Consider the following 23719-nt stretch of genomic DNA (forward strand, 5'->3'; position numbering starts at 1 on the left):
CACATCATCCTCATCATTTAAAAGGGGAAATTGCTTTATATGTGTGTAATCCTCACGCATGCTGAGTAGTTTTCAAGTCCACCGAGTTCCACTGTGCAGCAGTTGATTTTGAATTCAACAGTGCTTCAAAAAATACAGTAATATTCAATGCGCATTTTACTAAGGAGAGGAAAAAAACCCAAATGCATGTTGATGTTGTTCTTGCCGGTTCAGCATTTCTGCAGCAGTTCCACTTGTCTCTTGCAGTATGGAAAGTTCTACCAGCATCAGTCTTCAGAATCATCCTCAGAAGCTGCTAGAACAACACAGTATAATCAGAAGCATTGACAAAGGTCTGTGAAATGAGAGCACTTTTAAGATGAGTAGTAGAAATACAGGTAATTTTATAATATTAAACAGCAGATTGTAATACCCGCCCAAACCTTGTGTTATTACATAGCTGAATTTTTAAATGCATCTCATGCTTGAAAAAATATATCATTTTCAAATTGAAACTTGACATTACAAAATGCAGTGTCCTCCTGCTATTCTTCCTCAAAATAAAAGGAAGAAAACTTTATTACGCCAGAGATTCAACCTTTATGTAGTTTTTACAGTGGCTAATTCCAACAGTAGTCAGAGGAGAACATACTCAATCCATGACAGCAGCACCCAACGCAAGGGAAAGAAATGACTCACAAAGTTAACAGTCTGGATACTAAAATATCTAGAAATGTTCAGCAGTCTAAACAAACAGAAAAAGTTTTGATTTTTTTTTATATATGTATGTTGCTTAATGCAATTAGGTCAGACCTACGTGGAAGCAGCTCCTCTCTCCACCCCCATTCTTTCAGCATATGCAAAATGAACATAAAGACCACATATGCATAGGATTTTGTTGTTGCAAGGTGAATTAAAAGACAAAAACACACTTGTGAACTATGATAAAAGTCACGACACACATCTACAATAGGTTTGTACACTGTTAGCTTGTCCATAACAGGAATTTAAGTTGTCCTCTTAAGGAGACTGCAGTTAAAAGAGAGTTACGCTCCAGTAACTTGTTCCACCTCTGAACACAGAAAGAAGCAAGGTCTGTCTCCTCACTTCTCCAGTTCTTAGAAATCTAACTAAAGTAGCATCAACAATAAATCTAAAACTCAGCATTCCTCACCCGCAAGTTAGATAAAGACTGAATCAAATATACATTAAATTGCTGTGTAGAATGGCACTCATTAATTTGTACTCTAATAAGGATGCACATAACTTCAGAATAAATTTGGAACTTAAGTCCACCTTAGTCTGCTCTGAATACAGAAACAATCATCTGCTCCTTGAACTAAAACTTAAACACGCACACCACTCCTTTATCATACTCCAAATACATCCTATGCACTGAAAACGCATATACAAACTTCAAATGTTGTCAGACATTCACATGCACACTAAGAAAAAAACAGGTAGATCAACTACCCGTCTACTGCCTATTCATCATGCCAGAAAAAATACTTAGATTCATGATACATTTACCAGAAGTCAGCATACATTTTGAATTTAAGCACATCAAAGAAGCCATTAGGTGAAAAGTAGGCTAGTCCTTTGCCAAAATTGGCAACTGTTAGATTTCATTCCTGAAGTGGATAGGTCTGATCAAGGAATAACACACAGCCAAAAAGCGTGTGTGGATAGAAAAAAAGGAAAGGGGAGAAGGCGGCAAAAGAGAAAGGGGAAAACGAGGAAATGGCAAGAGAAGTATGGTGATTTAAGTGCAGTGAAATTCCACTTACGTGTTTCTTTTCCACTAGGACTCATGTAAAAGGACTCATGTAAAACCTGAAGGTCACCCCCATAACTATGTACTACTAGAATTACAATAATTAATTAAACTGTAACTAGTGAGGAATCTTGTTATCACTTGCAGAAAACATTTTTGTTGTCTAAACAACTCTATGCTGTTGGGAAATTAATCATGGAGAATTAAAACCAGTTCCCCCTCAGAATAATTCTACTGATAATGGAAAAAGCACTGCTGGGTAAAGTAAAATTTTCAGTAATTAAGTTTGGTATTATGAATCTTGGCAAGGAGGATTGTACTCATTTAACTTTGAGTCGATCTAATGGGAGGGGAGAGGAAGGGGGAAGCACCTACTTTCAATATCTTCCATATGTGCCTGAAGAGTTCTTGCAAGGTTAATAAACTAGAAACAAGGCAGAGAGAAAGTAGTTTAAAAGTTGCAAAGTTATCTGCAGAAATTTGCAACAAGTTAGCAAAAAGTTTTCTTCATTTTTTCTTCACTTTTTTGATCCCAAAGCTTTATCCCAGATGTCGGTTATCCTACCCCATTTGCCCAACTTACAAAAATCAATGCATAACTTAATATAAATCCCCAACATTAGACTTCAAATTGCTATCACACAGTTATTTAACCTTCCACTCTATGTCAAATGTTTCTGGCAGCAGTTAGTGGCATCATCTTCATGTTCTATAGTCTGTAAAACACATCAATTTTGAAAGTAGCACACGTAAACAAGTGCCAGTTTTATGAAAACCATTCCTAGAAATTGTAATGCAGAAAAACATAACCAGTAAGGACTGCATTAAATAGATCCATTTAATTTACTTCACTATTAATATGGTAAAACAGAGCCCTCTGACTGAATGAGGTTAATGAAAAATGCATAAATGCACTTAGATTTTAACTGTAAATAAAAAGTTTAGGAGCAGTTTTACTATTAGGCAATGGTGGCAGTTTAATGTAAGTAAACATGGAAGTACATGGCATCAAAACCCAGAGCCAAAATCCCTAGGAACACAATTTCCTTGGGCAACTTTGAAAGTCTCAGCCAAGTGTTTTTTTGTCAGTGACCATCTACATCACTGTTTCAGTGATAGTCCAGAGGCACAGCAAATAAAATGAAACAAGAATATAATGCTACAGTTTCCAAAGCTGTGTTGTATGCTCGGCATCAAATACTCATCAGTGCTCTCACTGGTTTAAAATGCAGTGTCACACAACTGCGTAATGCCACCTCTGATGAAAAACCAGTAAAAACATCTTATTTCTGCAATTTACTCAAGCTAATAACCTGTATTGGATGCTGGCTACTATTAGATTATATGTCTTTTTCGTCTCTATGCTTGTAGCGGAGAAAAATGGACATTGCCTTTGTGGATCACAGAATACATGCTCTACATTAGATAAGTACAGAAAAGAGGACCACTGTTCTAATACAGAAAGAGATTAAAGAACAGTCCTGCCTCTACAACAAAGGCCTAGTACCTGCTAGCAACCATTCAAGTAAGCTTTGGACAAGCTTAATATTGTCAGTTCTTTGTATGTCATTAAAAAAAAAAAATTATCAGCTTTTCAGGAGCTCATCTGACAAAGAGCACTGATTCATTATTTGGTGTATCAACTAAACACGTAGAACACAGGCTTTCTGAATGAGTCACTATGCAGAACTAACTTTGTATGATGATCTCTTACTGGTAAAATATGTACTTACTGCATTTCTGCCAAGAAATACATATAGAATATGTACTTACTGCCAAGCCATTTAAGTGATGAGAATCCAGTCAAATATAACTAGTAAGAGTTTTGACTAATGCCAGAAAACCATACTACAACTAGTCAGTTTCAGAATGTAATATTCAAGCAGATATTTAGGCGCAATCCATCAGACAAGCACTGCAAGGTCTAGACCTTTGCAATGTAGACTGGCATAGTAAGAAAAATTAATCAAATAAGACAGTCCAACATTCTCAACCGCGTAGAGGGAGGTAGGTAAACTTTGCCATTTTGCATAAATTCACAATAATCATGACAACATGCATGCAAAGCAACGCACTACCAACAGCCTCAACAAAAATGATTACTGCAGTTACTGTGTTGCAGAAAGTAGTACCTTCAGTTTCAAATCAAACATGGTGTTACTGCACTGACAAACTCAGACAGTTTTAGACCTAAATTTGTTAAATAAGCATGCTTCTTGGGTATCTAGCTTGTAAGTCGCTCAAGGTAACAATCTAGTTCCAAGTTCTCTGTATGAGCAATTCCTGCCGTAAAATCACTGCATACTTACTCTGACACGTGTGCTGGCCTCACTCGCAGTTCCTAGCATATCAGAAAAGCGCTGCTCGCATAAGTGTAACAACACTACAAGGTAGAGACCAGAGCTGATAAATTCATAGTCTGCCTTAAAGGAGATCAAAAGAAACGTTCAGAATGTCAGTTGTATATCTGCATATGTGATTCAAGAAGTAGAACAAGAACTAAATTTTACTGGAAACATGATATATTTGAGCTCTAGTTGTTCCAGGAAAATTAGGGAAATGTAATACTAAAAAATCTTAATTACTGAAAAGCTATTTACACTTTCGGTTCTTCCCACCCACCCCAAATCTAACATGTTATCCTCGAAGATAAATAGAAAGAGTTGTAACAAAGAAAATCTCAGTCAGCATGGCTAGTTCACGGGAAGAAATCTGAGAATCAGAGTATTATACCACTGGGGAAAATAAAAACAAGCAGCTTTGCTGGTTTCTTTTCAGTGGTCCCAACGTTTTACAGAAAGCCAAAATAAAGGGAAATATCATACTAACAGCTTTATGATGTTCTAAGTTATTTTGAGAAATTATTTTCCCTGCTAAGGTGAAGACAAACTTTCAAAATGCTACTGCAGAACCAATCATTTAAAGCCAATTTTTTAAGAAAAAAGTTTCAAAGTTCTTATTTCTATGAAAGTACAGTGACAGTAACTAACAATCAGTAGTGCTAAAACATAAGATGATGGCACTCTTGAGAAAGACTTTTCAGAGTCTGGCCCAAGTGACAGGAACTAGAGTACTACGGTAAAAGCTTACTCTAAACACTAAGAAAATTAGAGGTCAGTGTTAGGCCCCAAAACTGGTGTCACTTCATTTTTTCTTGCATGTTCTGAGGCAGGTAAATTTCATTAGTCTTTCTCCATTCACAGAAAATGACTCGGAGAATAAGGAAAACCCGCTGAATAAGGTTCATAGAAATAACGTCAGCTTTTTATTCATTTTTAAATACTACAAAACCCAGTGGTCTAAGATAATGTATTTTATATACAACAAGAGTAATACTAATGGGCCTTTAATTGTTTTTAATTTAGAAAAGAACCTGAAGGAGCAGCAGGAAGCTGCTAGAAAAGAGGTTAGTTTCAACCACTCCAATGAAACAAAAAAGTTTTTAGTGGTATGTTTAAAACAACTGCTTAAACGTGTTACAAAAGAGCTAAAAGCAAATACAATTCATGACTTAATGTGAAATTCAATCTAATCATACTAGTATTTCCACTGCACCTATGTGGCAGAGACACTGGACTGCAAAGCTAGATAACAGATCTGCAACTAAGGAAAGGATAAGAAATGTATTACACTTACTGAAAGCTCAGCTATAGGAAGCACAGCAGGAAGAAAAATCTGTTCATGTTACTTTATGTGCATAACACTCCTCCTGAAAAGGAGATTCATTCTCCTTCTCTAAAAAAAGCTCCCTCCCAGCACTAAACCAACACTTACCAAATTAGGCAAAATATACTAACTTGTTCATTTGCATGTGCCCTATAGAGTTCATGAATGTCAAAGTCTTCCAGATTCAGATGCAACTTCTCCTTGCACAGCTCACAAGTTGTTACTGCTTCCAAAGAAGAACCTGGTGGGGAGAAAAGTCAGGGAGAAAGTCAGTGTCAAGTTGCAACGATCTATAACGCAGGACACAGTTATAAAAGTATTACAAACTGTAACTAATTCTTGGCTTTATTTTGCAGAGCCAAGTTAGAAGAAAGCCTCTAATACAAATGTAGTGACTATCTGCTACTGCCAGAATGTAAATGCTATAGAATGTTTTTTCTCTATCCAGGTTCACATATTTTGCCTTATGTTAATTCTGGACACCACATGCCTCTTACTGGAAGTCTGTCATAAAATGACTGCTTGGGCTGTTTGAATTCTACAGCGTAATCCAAATATACACAAAAGTAATAATAAATATAGAATCATAGAATAGTTTGGGTTGGAAGGGACCTTTAAAGGTCACCTAGTTCAACCAGCCTGCAGTGAGCAGGGACATCTTCAACTAGATCAGGTTGCTCAGAGTCCCATCCAACCTGACCTTGAATGTTTCCAGGGAAACATGCTGGAATAGCTGTACTGGAATAGCTTGAAGTTATTGCCAGAGTAACATTTTGTCTTAAAGTACCAGGTTTAAAACAAGCGCCTCCATAAGCAACAAGATGAACAAAGCAAGTTTACGGTAGATTTATGTCTTATATAGTTAAATATTTCAAATTAATTCCTCCCACAGGCTGAGGCTTCTAATACATCCTTATTCTGATGCAGGTCCTCTGATACTTAGTAAAAAAAGTAAATAGATGCTAGGACTTTCCTTTGGTAAAAAGTATTCCATGATCTTCATGTCTTCTACCAAGCCACCTATTTTTACGTCTTAAAAATACTTAGTTATAAACTGGTCAATCAATGTATTACAAAAACATTTGTACACTGTGCCATTTCCGAAGTGTTTCTTAAAAAATAAATCCTATATGCAAGAGCAATTTTTTGAACAAGCAGTTTGAAGTAATTTTATGAACAAGCAGTTTTAACTGCCTTGAACGGAAGTTAGTATCTTAAAAAAAAATTTAAGTACCATCACAACAGAAAAACATTTTTGGATTTTCAAATTCCTATCACTCTGCTACAGTCAGCCCGGCTATAAAAGTCTTAAAAACTAGAACCACACATGTGAGAATGGTGGGGAACAAAGTCACCCAAAGTTGTAGAGGAGCTCTAAAGGTCCACTTCTGCAATGTTATATTTTGTCTAATACCTTAGTAGACAATCCCAAAAATGTAATTCTCTGAATGACAAATACAGTTCCTGGGACTACTCACATGAGAAGCTTTACAGACACATGATAAGCCTGGAGATGTCACACTGTTGTTTGTTCCCAACTGCTCCTTTTTCAAATAAATAACTTTAAATATTTAGTAAGAGTATTCTCCTGATAAGTCTCACAGTGTAACTGGAAGTCTACCTTGGTCTAGAGTCTGCTTTACCTGAATTAATCTTGGACTGCAGCCATTTTTTCATGCACTCCTGGTGAACATACTGCAGACTTCCCGTGCATTTACATGGCTCTATTAAAAGGTTGTCAGAACTTGCAGAGGACATCTGACAGATTCTGCATAAGTCACCCTCTTCGTCTTCAGAATCTTCTAAAAGCAGGCTGAATAGGAAGGAATACCAACAAATGCTGTGACACATTTCACGTAAGGCTTTTTATAACGACAATTCCATTCACCAAACTATTCTCAAACCTACAGGGCTTAAAACAAGTTTCTCTAAAGACAAAAGTGAGAACACAGGTGACAGAGGACAGTGTTGCCTCCTTCTCTGAAGGAAAGTTTCCTTTTAACACCATGGTTACAGAAAACCCTCTCATGTTAAGTCAGGCGCATTTTCTTAACTCAAAAGAACATACTCATTTACCTCTCTTTAATTTTCTGGAGTCTCTCTGGATCTCTGGAAGGTGGTATTTTAGACTTGCCATTTTCCTGTCCATCAGATTGATTCCAGCCAGAGGGAATAATATCTACAGTTATCATAAGATTGTCAGAAAGACTGCTTCCTAATGTTGGAGGCACTGCAAAGCGAAAGAGAGAACCAGGCAGAATTCCCGAACTTCTCCTATTGTGGGCTGAATCTGGTGGGCAGGCAGTAGCTGTAGGAATACCAGATACTGCAGGTGTTGGTGGTCTGCTAACAGAAGCCCGAGGAGGGCTATCTGATGCTTCAAGAGAGGTGTCGTCACCTGACTCTCTTCTTCTGAAGACATATTGTGATCTAGCAGTTGTATCAGAGGCAGAGGTCCTTGCAGATTCATCTCTTCCTTCTCTTCTTCTTCTGGAAAAGAGAGGTGTACACCTATTCCTCAAAGATGATGACAACCAGGATCCTGTACTCCTACTTTCAGAGTCTGGTCTGTAACTTTCCCCATCTGAATCAGAGTTATGATTCTGTGAAACTCCTGATAAACCCCATCTTCGTCTAAGAAAACTAAATCCCTGAGAAGCTTCAGATGTCTGAAGTCCTGGAACTTCCGGAGTTGCAGCTCCATTACTGCTTGACAGATTAGAAGCTTGAACTCTTGGGACCACCGTTGAGTCTTCAGAGCCTAATGATCTTGTATGCAGTGAGTCTTGGCTAGACCTTCGAGAGAAAAATGTAGATGACATACTAGATGCTAAACGAGACAGCAGCTGTCTGGTTGTGCGCCTCCCTTCACTGTCAGCTGCAGGCTCATTCAATGACCTCTGAGAAGACAAAACCCTTTCAGAACCACTTGAGGAAGGAGTTTCATCTCTAATGGCAGTAAGAGAAAATGCTGGCTGCATGCTCCTCTGGGGAGATTCCAATTCATTTCTCCTTTGTCTTGAAGGATAGCTGGATCTTGAAGAGCTCATGTTAGAGTCTCTGTTGAAAAAAGATGGCTGATGATCAGAAGGCAACTGGCGGTTCATGGATGCATTCAGCCTCAAAGCGCTTAAGGAGTTCACTTTTGGTCTTGCTCCCTCTGCATATGAAGAGGCAGGCCTGTCTTGAAGATCTGTTGCAGAACAGCAGGGGAAAATATTATGACAAGATGTGCTCTAATTATTACATTCCAGATAGATAACTCTAAAGCGTAAATGCAGGAGTTCAGGATTTTGTGATCCTTACTCAAAACTGTTTCAAATTTGGCAGGTAGATTCTAGAACAGTGTCAATTTAAGTTTACTTACCAGAATTCTAAAGTTAAACTGAAACCTACACTGGTTTCAGTCTGGTAAATCCACTTGGAATCTAACACCCCCAAAATCTTCAGATTATCAAGGCATGACTCGCTTTCTTGTATGTGAATATGAGAATTCTGACCATCTGTCAGAAGTTACATAAGAACAAGCACCTGAATTAAAAACAGCAAACTATATACAATACTATTTATAACTTAAAGGCCCATTCTGCCTGTCAACTGAGAAAAACCAGTTAAGCAAAAAAGTAAAGCACTCTTTCAGTAAAGGTATTTTTCCTAATATCCAATCTAAACCCTCCCCGATGCAACTTAAGGCCATTTCCTCTCGTCCTATCACTAGTTACTTGGGAGAAGAGACCAGCACCCACCTTGCCACAACCCCGTTTCAGGTAGCTGTAGAAAGCAATGAGGTCTCCCCTCAGCCTCCTCTTCTCCAGACTGAACACCCCCAGTTCCCTCAGCCGCTCCCCATCAGACTTGTGCTCCAGACCCATCACCAGCTTCATTGCCCTTCTCTGGACACGCTCAAGCACCTCAACGTCCTTCTTGTCATGAGGGGTCCAACACTGAACACAGGGTTCAAGGTGTGGCCTCACCAGTGCCGAGTCCAGGGGCACGATCACTTCCCCACTCCTGCTGGCCAGACTATTGCTGATACAGGCCAGGACGCTGTTGGCCTTCTTGGCCACCTGCGCACACTGCTGGCTCATATTCAGCTGTCTGTCAACTAACACCCTCAGGTCCTTTTCTACCAGGCAGCTCCCCAGCCACTCCTCCCCAAGCCTGGAGCATTGCATGGGATTCTTGTGACCAAAGCACAGGACCCAGCATTTGGCCTTGTTAAACCTCAAAATTGACCTTGGCCCATTGATCCAGCCTGCCCAGAGGGATGGATCATTTTTGATGGAGGAGAGGGATGAAACATCTCTCCTCTGAGGACAGGCTGAGAGAGTTGGAGTTGTTCAGCCTGGAGAAGAAAAGGCTCCAGGGAAACCTTCTTGCAGCCTGCCTATACTTAAAGAGGAAAGATGGGGACAGACTTTTTGGCAGGGCCTGTTGCAACAGGACAAGGGGTAATGGTTTTAAACTAAAAGAGGGAAGATTTAAACTTGACAGAAGGAAGAAATTTTTCACAATAAGGGTAGTGAAACCCTGTCCCAGGTTGTCCAGAGAGGCGGTCGATGCCCCATCCCTGGAAACATCCCAGCTCAGGCTGGACGGGGCTCTGAGCAACCTGATCAAGTTGAAGACGTCCCTGCTCACTGCAGGGGGTTGGACTAGATGGCCTTGAAAGGTCCCTTCCAACCCAAACCCTTCTATGACTCTTATAAGCATATTTCCTGTAAATACTGTGCAAGTACCTCAACACAGAGAATTCTACCGTAGCTGAACTGTAGTTAACATTACATGATGCACCTGGAGAAGCTAACATCAGCTAGTCTCCTTCCTCAAAAGGCTAGACTGGGGAGGGGGTGGGGGGAAGAAGGAGGAAGCAACTGAAGCCCGCTAACCTCTAAAGAAGGGAAATTTCTTCAGTATTTTAACTACTTAACAAGCATAGGTAGATTAAGGTATGAGGCAGAAGCTTTCTCTATGTATTCTGGAATTGAAACCTTTCATGTGTGTAGTTTTGGTGGGTTTTTTGTTTGTTGTGTGGTTGGTGGTTTGTGGTTTTTTTTTTTAACAGGTTCTGTATTGCAATTACCATTTATTGTTGAAACTCAGGTTTATGCATCTGGTAGATTCTAGCTAAAGAAACATCTGCACAGATGCCATCAACCATCTGCCATATGGTTTTGATTACACACCAGGGAACACAGCTGGGAGTTATTTTTGTAGCACTTAACAGCGGCACTACTGCTAGAAATGCAGCATGGACAGCACAAAGCAGGGCTGTCCACCCATCCATTTATTCCATTAGGCTCTACCAGTTAAACTCCAACTGTCCACTTAGTAAAGAAATGTAGAGTATGATGACATTAAAACATACTCTTCTGGTAAGGCAAAATTGCAGGATGAAATCTGAAACTAGTTTTTATCTTTTCTGCTTATCTTCTAGACTTATAAAAATGGCTTTTTTTTGTTTTTTAAACTTCTGCATTATAAAATACCACTAATGCATCTGCAAAAAGTGGCAGATCAAGACTGATGACGAGCCTCCCCTGAGACAACTCTAAAACACCACAACACTCTGAATAGAAAGGGAAAATGACAATGCAGAACTCTGTACTAATCCTAGCAGTTACTATGGAACAAATCTCTCACCTCATGTAAAGTCTGTGTTTATTAATTTTTATTTTCAGTGGTCTAGCAGTTTTCCCTAATAACCCCTGAAGAACCCAAATGGAAAGAGGTAATACGATACAGACACCTTCATGAAAACCCTTTCCCAAGTCAAATTGATATTATTTCTTCTTCTATTCCTAAATACCAAGGGATCTTAAGATGAACAAGGAGAAAAGCTTGCTGACTAGTCACACAGTTACAGTGGCAAACAATGACATCATTTGCTTAAGACTGAATGCATCTACAAGCTAGACCATTCATATAACCTTTGACGGTTTAGCAACCACATAGAAAATGGCCAACCAACTTTATTTAAAGTGATACCTTCAAATTAAATAGATCTTTTGGCTTTATGTTTTGAAGAAAATATTAAAAGAACATGTGAAGAAACTAACAGGCATGCAACCTATGGGTTTACAAGCTTTCAGTTGCACAATACATACACGTTGAAGATGAAAAGTCACTGTTTCTGTAGCTGTGATCCACCAGGTTATTAACAGACACATCTGTTCTTCTTTCTAACTCTCTTCGCTCTCGCACCAGCTCAGTTCCAAGGGAACCAAGCATCACTGATGAAGATCTAGGAATCCTACTGTACCTCCAAGAGGAATCTAGAATGAAAAAGTAAATAAATTCCCTGTTTTTGTAATTAAAAAAAATCCATTAAAGCTGGTACTTACGCATGCATTCTGGTTATACCATATCAAGGGCAAGTTTAACAATACCACTAAACTGATCGAGTGGCCAGCTGCCAACATAAAGCCAACAGTAAGCAGCACTCTGCTGATGCTGGCACTTATTTAATCTTGCAGCAAGTTAGTTCTGAAAGCTAAACTGGAAAAAAGTATAATACTTTTGTCAAGAGTCAGACCCATTAACACTCATACAGGACAGGAAGAAGAAGAGAAATAGCATCTTGCTTTCTAATGGTAGCTAGTTATTAAACAGGCTTCACAATATACCAAAACAGCAGCTTGAGACTTAATAAATGCTGCTGTTCTAATGATGCTTCTTAAATGCTCCTAAAATTAATTTTCCAGAAAGATAGCTGAGGCTTAAATGCAGCTTAGACACAACTTTTAAGAGCAATGACTAATACTGTTCTTGCTCACACTGCAGAGTAAAACACTTCAGTTTAGAAAGAGATCTTGTTTTTTTGCTAACAGCTCCAACAACTGAATCGGGAACTGTACGTATTTCAGCTGTGAAAGAAACTCTTGTTCCACATGTTCTTCAATGGCTCTGAAAAATTCACCTTGATTTTGTTTTACTGCTAACTTATAAATCCAAATTTAAGCATTCATTGGTCAGAAGTGTGATAACCAACCAATCTAGAAAGATGGTCCTACACCATAATGAAAAATGTTAATGGTGGTCACTTTATTAACAAAGAGTAACAAAGCATCAACAACACTTTGGGCTTTGAGCAAGAATTCATTAACTTTATTTGGACGACTGTATGGTTCCATAAGGGGATACAAGAACATTGATCCCTACTCACAAGGGTAATCTGAATGGATCTAAAGGCCTGTTTCAAAATGTTCTAGAAGTATTTTCAATAAGTGTTTGACCGTTATTCCTGACCTTTAGACTTTTGTTAGCATATTGCTTAACTTATACCTATCCAAGTATCACACACTTATTTACAGCTTTAATGAAAATCTCAGTTTTTCCTGGAGGAGCTCCTAGTGTAGAATGTTTATTTTTGCCTGGCCTATAGGATGAGTTTAGGCCCTGGTAAAGAACTCTTCCCCGACTCCTAACAACAGTGTTCTAACCAGCCATGACACTGCTGCTTGGAACACAGAGCAAAGTAACATAAAGACTCCCTTTCTGCTGTCCCTCACACACGTAGGTTTACCAACACAATTTGCCCTGTGAAATAACAGCAGCTGCACTCACTCTTTCCTTGAAATCTTAACCAATTCAGACATACTTGAGACATGAAGTTCAGCTTTACTGCAAATGGAATAGGTACAGGTAATACTTCTGAAATGACATGAGTACAATTGGGTTTTCAGAAGTCGACATTAACAGCATTCTCAGTACTTTGGATACTGCTATGAGGGTGAACACACTCTTCTGTTAGGCACAGGTTTTTAGTATTTAGGAATAATAAAAGCAAAATATTTCAAAGCAAGTCTTTTAAAACTTGATAGAACATGATCTTACTATTCAGACAATTTTCATGTAACTCAGCTCTAGTAATCAACCTCTCACCTGAAAAGGCAGTCAAGCCATTACTTCTCACAGAAGAGGTAGATGTACAAGATAGTTTAGGTCTCTTTGAGTCACTATCTCGCTGCTGGCTATGCAGTCTTGAATATGCTCCCTGAGTTCTCTCAGACTCACCATAACACCCAGATGTAAAATGAGAGGAAGATGATGTAGACTGAAATAACATTAAAAAAATAAATTTACAGACACCGTATTTTCAGTGTACTTAAACTGAACAAAAGTGTACATAATGCAAGACTCACAACAATAGTAAAGAATATCTTTAAGATGCAAAGCCTCTTTATATAAAACAATGTAGGATTCATGCTTGTGCTCTTAATCAGTATTCCCAAGTTTATTCAAGACAGTCTTACCAACAAAAGCCAGTTTCTACTACAATCAGCATTATTCTTCCCTTATAGATAGATGTGGCTTACAGGGGAAGAAGATATTCCTGACTTCTAAGATGCTATAACCATGATGCAATATAGCTTTACAGCTCTTCAAGGACACATAATTTTGCTGTCCAGAAATGGCCAAAACTGATCAGCTTTGTTATTTTATATAATAGTTTAACTAATCCAGTTTATTTTTTACCAACCTAAAATATACTTGGCTAAGGAGTCAGCTCTAGCTTCTAGTAAGCTGTTTAGACCAGATATATTTTGACTACATTAAGCTCAAGTGCAACTGAAACAGTTCAGAGTAAACAATGGGTACAAAACAATTTTTTGCAGTGTACAGTACTGAAATAAAACAGTTTTCAGAAACTAGCACTAAAAAAAAAAAATTGGGATAGCCTATAAAGCTCTTAGTCTGGTTACTTGCAGCCAAAGCATTCGTTTTCTATTTCAAATGTTTTGATTTTATTTTTTGATATTAAAAAAACCTTGAGTTTAATCAAAAAGCTCAACTGAGCTGTTTGTCCTCCCAGAAAGTATCTACAACCAAGATCCTTTAAGGATCAACCAAATTAGAGTAGATGTTATAGTTATGTTTTATTTTTATGTTTTTTACTAAGGTTATGCCACTACTTTTAAGTATCTAAGTATTTCTCTTACCAAATCATAAAAGACAGATGGGGAGACCCAGAAACTAACATCACAAACCAAGTACAAAGCCAGGTTAATCTCCCTTATGAATCATCTGTTTAACATATAACTTATCTTTTGATAAGTGGAAGTCTCAGAGTGTCTTCTGCAACATTCACTTGCATTAGAACTTAAGAGAAAAATTAACCTTAATGGGAAAAAAAGAAGTATCATTTTGAAAACTCTGCTTAACCAGTCATCTAGGCCACTTACAACCACAGACTGCGTTTGTATTTCAACTACATGTAGACACCTACCATGACTTCCACTGAAGGTGGGCATCTCCACATTAGTTCCTCCCCCCCCCCCCCTTATCTCAAAGTGTCTTCACCTTTAAGTCACAGTAAGAAAACAAACACGTATGTAAGGTGCAAGTACTCTCAAGTACCCAAACATCTTTCAGTTTGAAAGTGAGCAGAATTTTCACTTGTTCCCTATCTTCTGGCCAAGCATCTTCATAGTTTTCAGCTTTTCCCATCTTAGTATTTCTACTGGAATTGAAAGTCTTTTATTGCAACTCTACAGTGCATAAGCATGTTGAAGATGCAAACTACTTTATTTTTGGAATTATGAAGGCACATTCTGGAGCCCAGTTAAGACAAGCTGTTCAAGCCAGAGCATTGGATCTCAGTCAGGTGACAGTTCAGCCTCCATTTTCTTTCACAGCATGCTGTAAAGCAGCATGTAAGTAAGCACAGTCAGACTATGAACTGTGAACTGCTCCTCCACAAATAAATTTTCTAAAGCAGGTCTCCCAAACCATGAACTTTGTGTTAACTCTCAAAACTGGTACTGTCCAAAAGATACACTCCCTAGAAATACCTGATGGAACAAACGGAGTATGAATAATATTAATTTTGCCATTCATAGGACTATAGCACCTATGAGATTCTAATCACCCCCTTTTTTCGTTTTAAACGGATACCCGCAGAGCCACTGTCACTTCAAATATACATTATTATTTTCATCCTCTGAACAATTTCTTAACACTGCTATGTTCTTGCTTTCCCTCCATCTTGACTTAATAAGATCTACTTATCTAGAAACATTACAATGAGCCCCTGCTAGCAGCTTTTCAGATTGGAAAGGCTAAGGTAAAACCCTGATTTTTTAAATATTTTTTTCTAATGTATTACACATCAACAATTCTCACCAATCTGCTTCTGCTTCCCAAAAATCCTCCAGAATGTGGATGATCAAGTGTCCCTGAGTAGCGAGTTGGAGAGGACGTTGTAAGCTTCCAAGGAGTTTCACACGTTTCTCTTTCTCCAATTCCCCAGTCTCTGCTGGAACTATTCAATACATTGGATTCCTGAAGAACAACATGCTTATCATATGCATCTTGTAACTCAAAATTAACTCAGTATCTGATCTGAATGTTGAAAACTCAGGGAAGTGGATGTACTAACACATCTGAAAACCTTTCATGAGAAACCTCAAGGGATACCCAAGAAGAAATTAAACAGGCTTAAGAGAAAAAATAGTCTCCATGACAGGAAAAGTGGCTTTTTGGCCACCAAAGCAAGCCATCCATCTTACCCTGGTCATCAGTTTTAATACAGGAAAGAATGGAAGCAAAGGGGAGAGGAAGAAAAATCATGTTTTGGGCCTACTAGCAGATAATTATTTTTACATAAGGAGTATGATCTGTCCTAGTAAAATAGATGGAACAACAAATGTGAACTATGTGACCAAGTTCTTATTCATTAAAAAAAAAAACCAAACCCAAAAAACCCACGCTACTACAAATTACACAGTATCTTCTCTAAGTCTTATACACTTCCCTTCTACCACTGCTTAAGTTTTTTATTTCTCTTTAGGCTATTCTAATAATCCACCATTGTGCTATTGGTAGGGGAGTCTTGCAAATTAGTCATTATTAATTCCAGTTACATTTCATGCAAGCAGCAAAAATACATTTCCACTTTTCACTACAAAATTGAAACTTTTATGTCTCTAAGTTACTCATAAATCACTAACATTGAAGACCACCATAAAACAGTAAACAGCACTGGGTACAAAAACCACCTTGGCCTTAAGAAATAAGCTAAATTTTTTTAGTAGCCCATTTCAAACACACTGCAAAGATACTGAATCCACAGTTTGATATGCATGACAAACTAAGACTGTTTGGCAAAACAGTCCTGCAGATAAACATTGTTTGATGCATTACCTGAGACCAAAGTGCTCAAATTATTTTGAGTCTTTGCTATATCTGAAGCTAAAACAAATTTGTTTGCTTTCTTCCTTCAGTTCAACTGAAGACTATTTAACATCCCTTGTCAGAACTCAACAATTAAAGCATTACACAGGTCTTCTATTTTTGGTGTCTATTTTCAGTAGCAGAAAAATGTGATTGGGAAAACATTCAAAACAATTTTATACATTACACTTGACCCTCTCACTCCACTAAAACAACAACAACCATGCCACACAACAAATCAAACCTCTTAACTTCTCATGAAACGGTTAACAACATTGTATCATGAAACGTACACTTTTTTTCTCATACCATTACAGTAATTTGATTTTTGTATTACAAGTCACCTAGAAACAATGCTATGTCACATACACCAGATTAGTTATACAACTAACCTGCTTATTATGCCTCCTCAGATGAGCAGAGGCTACTACCCAGACTGATCTCAAACATGTATGACAGACAAGAACGCATACCCATATGAAAAAAAGGAAAGGGGAATGAGAACAAATGCAACCAAAAGAAACTCCCCTCCCTCTTTTTTTTAGCCCTAGTCAAAACCAAATACTCAAAGTTTGACTGCTCTGTCTCCAAAAGTTTTTGAGTTAAGCCATAGTCAAGTATGATCTCTAGCTGCAGAAATGACTTCATATTAAAAAGCTAAGTCTCCAAGTTCTCTTTCCTCTATATACCCAAAGCACTACTGATAGTCATACATTTTTTCCCGCTAAATGTTGGAACTGAAGCAGCTCTTAATATTTTAAGGTAGGCTTCTGAATGGATTAACAAAGTGAAAAGGCCTGTCCACTCCATTCCTACCTGACTGGACTTAATCTTATTTACACTATCTGCCTCTTTTTGCCCCAGCCACTTGTAATCTTAACCTGCAAGCAGTAATGGAATTTGCTCCTATCAGCTCTCCAAATATCAAAGGTTAGACAAGAGAGGGAGCTTCCCTATGCTTTTATCACTCAGCACTAGTCTTGTGTAACAAGTTCTCCTTCTATAGACTACCTTCTATGAATTGGAGTGGAAAGAAGGGATAGATTATCTTCTACACAATTATCTTCCCCTCTGTTTTAACTGGAAAGTGTTATAAAGATCATTCCTCCTATTAGAAGCACTTTGCTCAACAGGAAATAGTCAAAAGATAATATGCAGTGCAGTGAACACACTGCAATTCAGGTAATAAATGAAATAATGTAAAGTACATAACACTCTTGTGTTAACATTTCATAACAGCGATAACACGTCGAACTTCAGAGCACCAGCTCAGCTCAAGACTCATCTTCTGATCAACAGCTTTCAGTGTGATATGTAGGCGGTGTGAGTCCATAAATCCCTACAAGAGTAAGACTATTTGATTTGGTTTTGCTGACCAGACAGACAATGAACAATATGTAGGAATCCAAAAAGCAAAAATGACTGAAGATGACCCTTAGACACTCCCTATAGCCTATATACTAATGAACACATGCATGCTAAATATGGCAAAATATAATGCATATACATGTAATTGTGCTAAAAATAATTAATCCTCTATTACTTGTAAAACTTTTTCTGGAAAAGGTGTTATATAATACAATGGCCCAGATAGCTTGTTAGCAGGGGCCAAACTCATAACCATTTCATCAAAATATATACGAACATTTAATCACAGAGTTAAGTTTCTGCAATTTCAAAGACCAAGATGGGCTTACATTTCTGGGCCCAAACTTGAGGTGAGAACTGCTGACAGGAACAGAAACAAAATAAGAGAATTGAGCTGACCAGCCACTTATTGTTTCCAAGTGCCCCAAAACAATTTCTGAAGGAGTTTAACCTCTGCTTCTCTTAATACTCTTTCAGAAGTGAAAGTGCCTGCAGAGTGTGACAACTTATTCTTGAGCATGGCTCCCCTTGCCCGCAAAAGCAATTTGGTTAGTGTAAAATGTTGCACGTGAAACAGCAAACGCCTTTACCCCAGTCCTGTGTTTGGCACACAAAACCTAGCTGTATTAACATACTGACATGACAGTATGACTTAAGCCTAAAGCTCCTCTTCTTATCTTCACAAAATGCAAAGGAAGTAGATGCTGCAGAGCAGTACAGCCTACTGTCAACTCTTAGAAACGCAACATATTCCTGTATTACTTCCATCATCCATCCATGAAGTGTAATGCCCTATACACATCAAAATTCAAACAAAATCCTCACCTCACCTCAAGAGAAAATCCCATTTAGCCAGACTTAAGATTGCAATGACTAGCATCAAAACAGATCCATAGTATCAGGATACCCTTAATTCAAACAGCTGATTTTAAAAGGTGCAGCTAAAAACAAAAGCAGGTAAAGATGGCAAACCCAGAACTACCAGTTCACACTGCAGAATACTGTCATTGGCATGGTTATTAAAACTTTGCATTTCAGCATTAATCTTGGGTTTTGCTCCCAAAAGCAAGGCCCTGGGTAGAACTTTCCCTTATATTCCCTCCCCTCTTTCTTTTTTTTTGTGTGGGTTTTAGTGTTTTTCCTCGTCAAAAACAGACATTAAATTAAGACTTTACAGAAAGAGACAAAACGCATTACCTGGTATCCAGATTCTAATCTCCGTGAAGATTCTCTTGCACTATATGGACCAGCTAAACTGTTTCCAGTCAATGTTCTGGATCCTAATGAAGAGCTGGAGGCCTGAACGGATATCCTTCGGGGAATTCTTGAGGGTTTTGACTCCATTCTTTCTAGCCTGTGTAAGGACACACAGATTATTTTTTCTTTAAGAAGCAGGGACCTACATGCAAAACATGCACAAGTCATTCTGAGTGTAGCATAAATATGACTCACACATACAAATATTTACACAGTGCTTTGGTCTGACTGTGCATCAGTAAGATGGGGAAAGGAGTTCTTACCCTAGTTTCTGTAACCTCTTCTTTACGTCTCCTCCCATTCCATATTAGAAAGCTAGAAACATAGCCCCTTTTGCTATTCTTATTATTATATTACAATATATTCTTGCTATTATATTGCAAGTGGAGCTCCCTTAAGAACTCTGCAGCACTAACATTAACACAAAATGAGGCAGGAGTCAAGGAAATGACTAAATGCATACATTACTTTTTGTTAAAGAACTGCATCTCAACATTTGGAGAAACTACACTCGGACTTATTCTTCAGGGTCCAAATTATGAAACTTCACCCTCCTGTGAAAAAAATACATTTGCAGTCTAACTGCCTCAAAGAAATATTTAACTTTTACAAAGGCAACTCCCATGAAAATTAATGTATACAAAAGAGCACATGCCATCTCACAGGTATATACGTTTACCTTTGATTTGCTGAGTGTTCATTTGCTCTTTTGGTATTTCCAGAAGTTTTTCAAGAAATGTTGCTGCCTTTTCTGCACAAGAAGTGACCCTGTAATCATTCCTGTCCTTGAAAGGCTACCTTGATTTAATGTTGCTCAGAAACTCCAGATAGATAGCTAGCTAACTGGTTTGCTAACCGTCCTGGATTCTTCGTCCTCAGGATGTTACAGACAGAATCAGACCACAAAAGGTAGCTCTTAAAAAAAAAAATTTAAGAGAACTGCAGTATCCTCAGTGGTGTGGTGTGGGAAGAGCAGCACGATACCCAACAACTCTAAAACAGATGGCAGAGTACTTCATTGGTACAAGGTGATTTGCGGAAGTGGTACAATCTGTTTTATTTAACGACTTTTAGTTCTGGCCTAACCTTCTGAGAATGGAAGTAAGCTATATCAGAAAAAAAATTTATCTATCAGTAAAGCACTTTTTTTTCCCCACACATCAGCCATGCTCATCAGTAACACAGTCTATGAAAAGCTGCTGCATCAATCCTGACATACCTCATGTCTGGCTGCAGTTTCAAGTTGAGTTCCCATACTCAAGACTTAATCTTAGCTGAAAGTCATGCTGCATTACACATTCTACCTGGTAAAAGCTAGTTTTTACAGAACTCCACTGATCAAATAGTTGGGATAGCTGAGGTTAATTTCCCTAATGGAAGCTTTTTTAACCACTGTTCTGGTGCCTGCTCAGTTGCTAGCTTTACAACACTGGTCACAACATAAAGTAGTCTAAATGCTTAATCTTGTAAGTAGGACACTGATTTTTTTTTTTTTAATTTAGGGGAAAAAAATAACATAAAGCATACCAAGTTTAAGTAAATGCTTACATTTGGGTACAAAACAAATGCTGGGTTGTATTATGGAGAAGGACAGCAGCTTCTAGACCATGCTTCAGACACTGGCAAGACACTAGCTTTTGCCAAAGACATCATCAGTTAAACAAGATCAGTTCAGGAATCTGAAATTCTCACTTGCCTAACTTTGGATTAGGAACATGAAAGCATGAATTCTTTCAATTTCCCAGATCACATTTAAATCCCTACGTAAATATTGAGCATTTGCATGCAATTCTCAAAGTTGTCAATACAGCTGTATCAGTAAGAATGCTCCAAGCAGTGCTCCAAAGTACAGAAGAACACCACTGTCAATCGTGGAAGTTTAAAAGAAATTCAATATGGACAAATCCAATAAACTAAGCTACAACACTTCAAGTGGATTGTTTGTGCAATAAAGTGTAACAATCACATTTCTTAATATTTTTAATATTAGATAAGACACTGTAACAATGGTTAAACTAAGCTAAGCTTTAGCGTAATCTGCCATAACGTGCACTGCAAGTCTAGTACTTGTCTGAAGCTGCACTGGGTGTGAAAAAGGAACTATTCAAGTTGCAAACTGTGAAGCTAAATTAATGCCACAAGGGTGTATACTGGACAGGACAGCTGTAGATCTTGATGAGATCTGACATCCAAAGCACTGTTTACCTACAGCTTACCCTGATACAAAATTAAGGGACAGACACACAGAATAATGAATACAATTCTGTACTATTAGGTACTTGACAAAGAGCGCCAGTGTTATCAGTTTTGTTACAGATCATTTTGCTTCTGGATCACTTTGCATCAGATAGATGTGGTACCAGATGAATTAAATAACATAAGTAAAAGTCAAACATAGGTAGAATATGCAAAAGTTCTAGAAGGAGGGATGGAAGCTCCTACTGGTAGATGAACGGGGGAAGAGACAGATGTGCGAGAAGCTGTAAGAACTTCAAGACTAAATTAGAGGTCATCTAATACTAATAAAATTGCTCATGCACCATCCACAGAACAGACAAAATAAAAGCATTCAGATAGGAAAGGACGGGGTTGGAAGACTACGGACACCAGAGACAACTATCTCTAGAAGCTGAAATGAAGTCCAAGATTAGCAAATTGCTTCTACAAACATATATAAAAAGGCAGAAGACTAATTTTCTCCTGCAGTGGTAACCCCAAGAGGACAATGTTATCAATCAGCTTAATCTTGTAAATTAGTACAGGCTGTGATTTCAACCTGAATATTTCAGGATGATACTAGCTACATAATATTTCTCTAAGTGAAGAAAACTTGCAGAAATGATACACAAAAAAGTGTTAAAACAAGATAAAGGCAGCATGTTAGAAAATGCAAAAATTCATATGACAATTTATGCATGAACATTATGATTAATTTCTTTAATACAATCATACATTTTTTTCTGCAGTCCTGGCCTCAGCCAGCAAAAGAGAAGGATCTGCTATAAAGACGAATCAGAGTTGTCTTAAGAGCATTTGACAAAAGGAACCCCACCTTGTTTGATGCAGAGGTGAAAAGGTAGTGGAAAAAAAAGGCCTTATGGTCTAGACAAAGAACTTCCGCTCAAGGAAACTGGATTTTATCTTTGCCTTTCAACAAAGATTCTGTGACATGAAGCATGTCATTCAGATTAATAATTTTTTAAAAAGCCACTACACAAGAGCTCTTCAATTTCTAGGCAATCATTATAAAATTTACTTGGAATCCAACTAGTTGAAATCATGAAAGCATATATCTGCAACTGAAGTTAATGGAGTCATGACTTCAATATATTAGATAAAATTAGATGCTGGCATCTCAACTTTGGTAATTAATGCTAGTAAGAAGTCTTCTGGGTTTTTTGGTTTGGTTTTATTTTTTGTCCAGAATTCTTTGACAACTATTAAGCACTGCACCTTGGAAGCTTGAGAAGCAACCATCTTCATAGTTGGCCTGAATACACCCAATAGACATATGCTGATCATGGTAACACAATGAGGTGGTCAGGATGAACATGCTAAGGTATCACAGAACAAAGGACAGAGAGTGAGAGTGAGACAGTGGTCTTGCAACAAAAAAAAATTCTCTATTATTAAAGGCACAATACTACTTGTCTGCAAGGGGAATATCATGTTTTTATAGGATATTTCAGAATGAGAATGGTTCCCCTTTTACAGTATCAGCATCTCAAGGGTTTTTTTGAACGAGCACAAAGACACTCCAATTAAAACCTCAAACATTTTGTTTACCCACATGGGAATTCAACAAATCCCAAGTGGTAATTAACATGCTGTAATGAGTACTATAATAACAAAGTAGTCACCTCAATTTACACAGAAGGTACTGAGGCCAAAAAACACTTCAGTGACTTCTCTGAGGAGCAAATTAAAAAAAGAAGTTGTGTTGTAGGCTGAACTGATTTAAAGGCCTGTTGTTGCCACAAAGGAAAGGAACACCTTACTCACATATGACACCTGCTCTGTCCTTCATTGAGCAACCTCAAGACACTATCCTGGCAAAACGCACTTCTGTCTTCTCCCTCATTTTGACACTACTCATGTGGGTATCCAACAACAGAGAAATGAGAAAGGGAACAGCTGGGTGAGAAGTGCTCTTCTGATTAAAGCAACATATTTCATAATTTCATGCCATGTTATGCAACTTAGCAATCAAACCCTCATGGAAAAATCTGGAAACAACCTTGTGTGTCCTGAAATAAGTGATACATGTGATCCCTCTAAAGACTTGGTAAGAAACCAAGTTCTGAAATCAAACTTTAAAGTTGTACCTGGGAAACAGATGAACAACTTGTAACAGGAGGTGGAACAGAACAGCCTATTTTGAGTACACAGCTCAAATGTCCTGCCCTTCTTGATCTGTCACCCCTCCAACTACATTATAAAAGATCAACTAGACTTAACACAGCCATGGATAGAGATATCAAGAGATAAAAGATCCAAGAG

At 38.0% G+C, this 23719-nt stretch overlaps 1 protein-coding gene across 1 annotated transcript; it reads right to left on the bottom strand.

Moving 5' to 3' along the window:
• Nucleotides 1-266: 266 nt before the first annotated feature.
• MARCHF7 (membrane associated ring-CH-type finger 7) lies at nt 267-19411 on the bottom strand (the record flags this gene model as incomplete). The annotated part of the gene is made up of 10 exons (XM_082001439.1): nt 19160-19411; nt 15545-15703; nt 13304-13475; nt 11527-11694; nt 7496-8612; nt 7063-7232; nt 5547-5660; nt 4063-4172; nt 2129-2177; nt 267-292 (listed from the first exon to the last, which is right to left on the bottom strand). Exons 1-10 carry the CDS (start codon nt 19385-19387, stop codon nt 267-269), a joined length of 2313 nt encoding a protein of 770 aa, XP_081857565.1. The 5' UTR covers nt 19388-19411.
• Nucleotides 19412-23719: the final 4308 nt, after the last annotated feature.

The sequence above is a fragment of the Phaethon aethereus genome (assembly GCF_964289735.1).
Source record: "Phaethon aethereus genome assembly, chromosome: 6".
Taxonomy (NCBI): Eukaryota; Metazoa; Chordata; class Aves; order Phaethontiformes; family Phaethontidae; genus Phaethon; species Phaethon aethereus.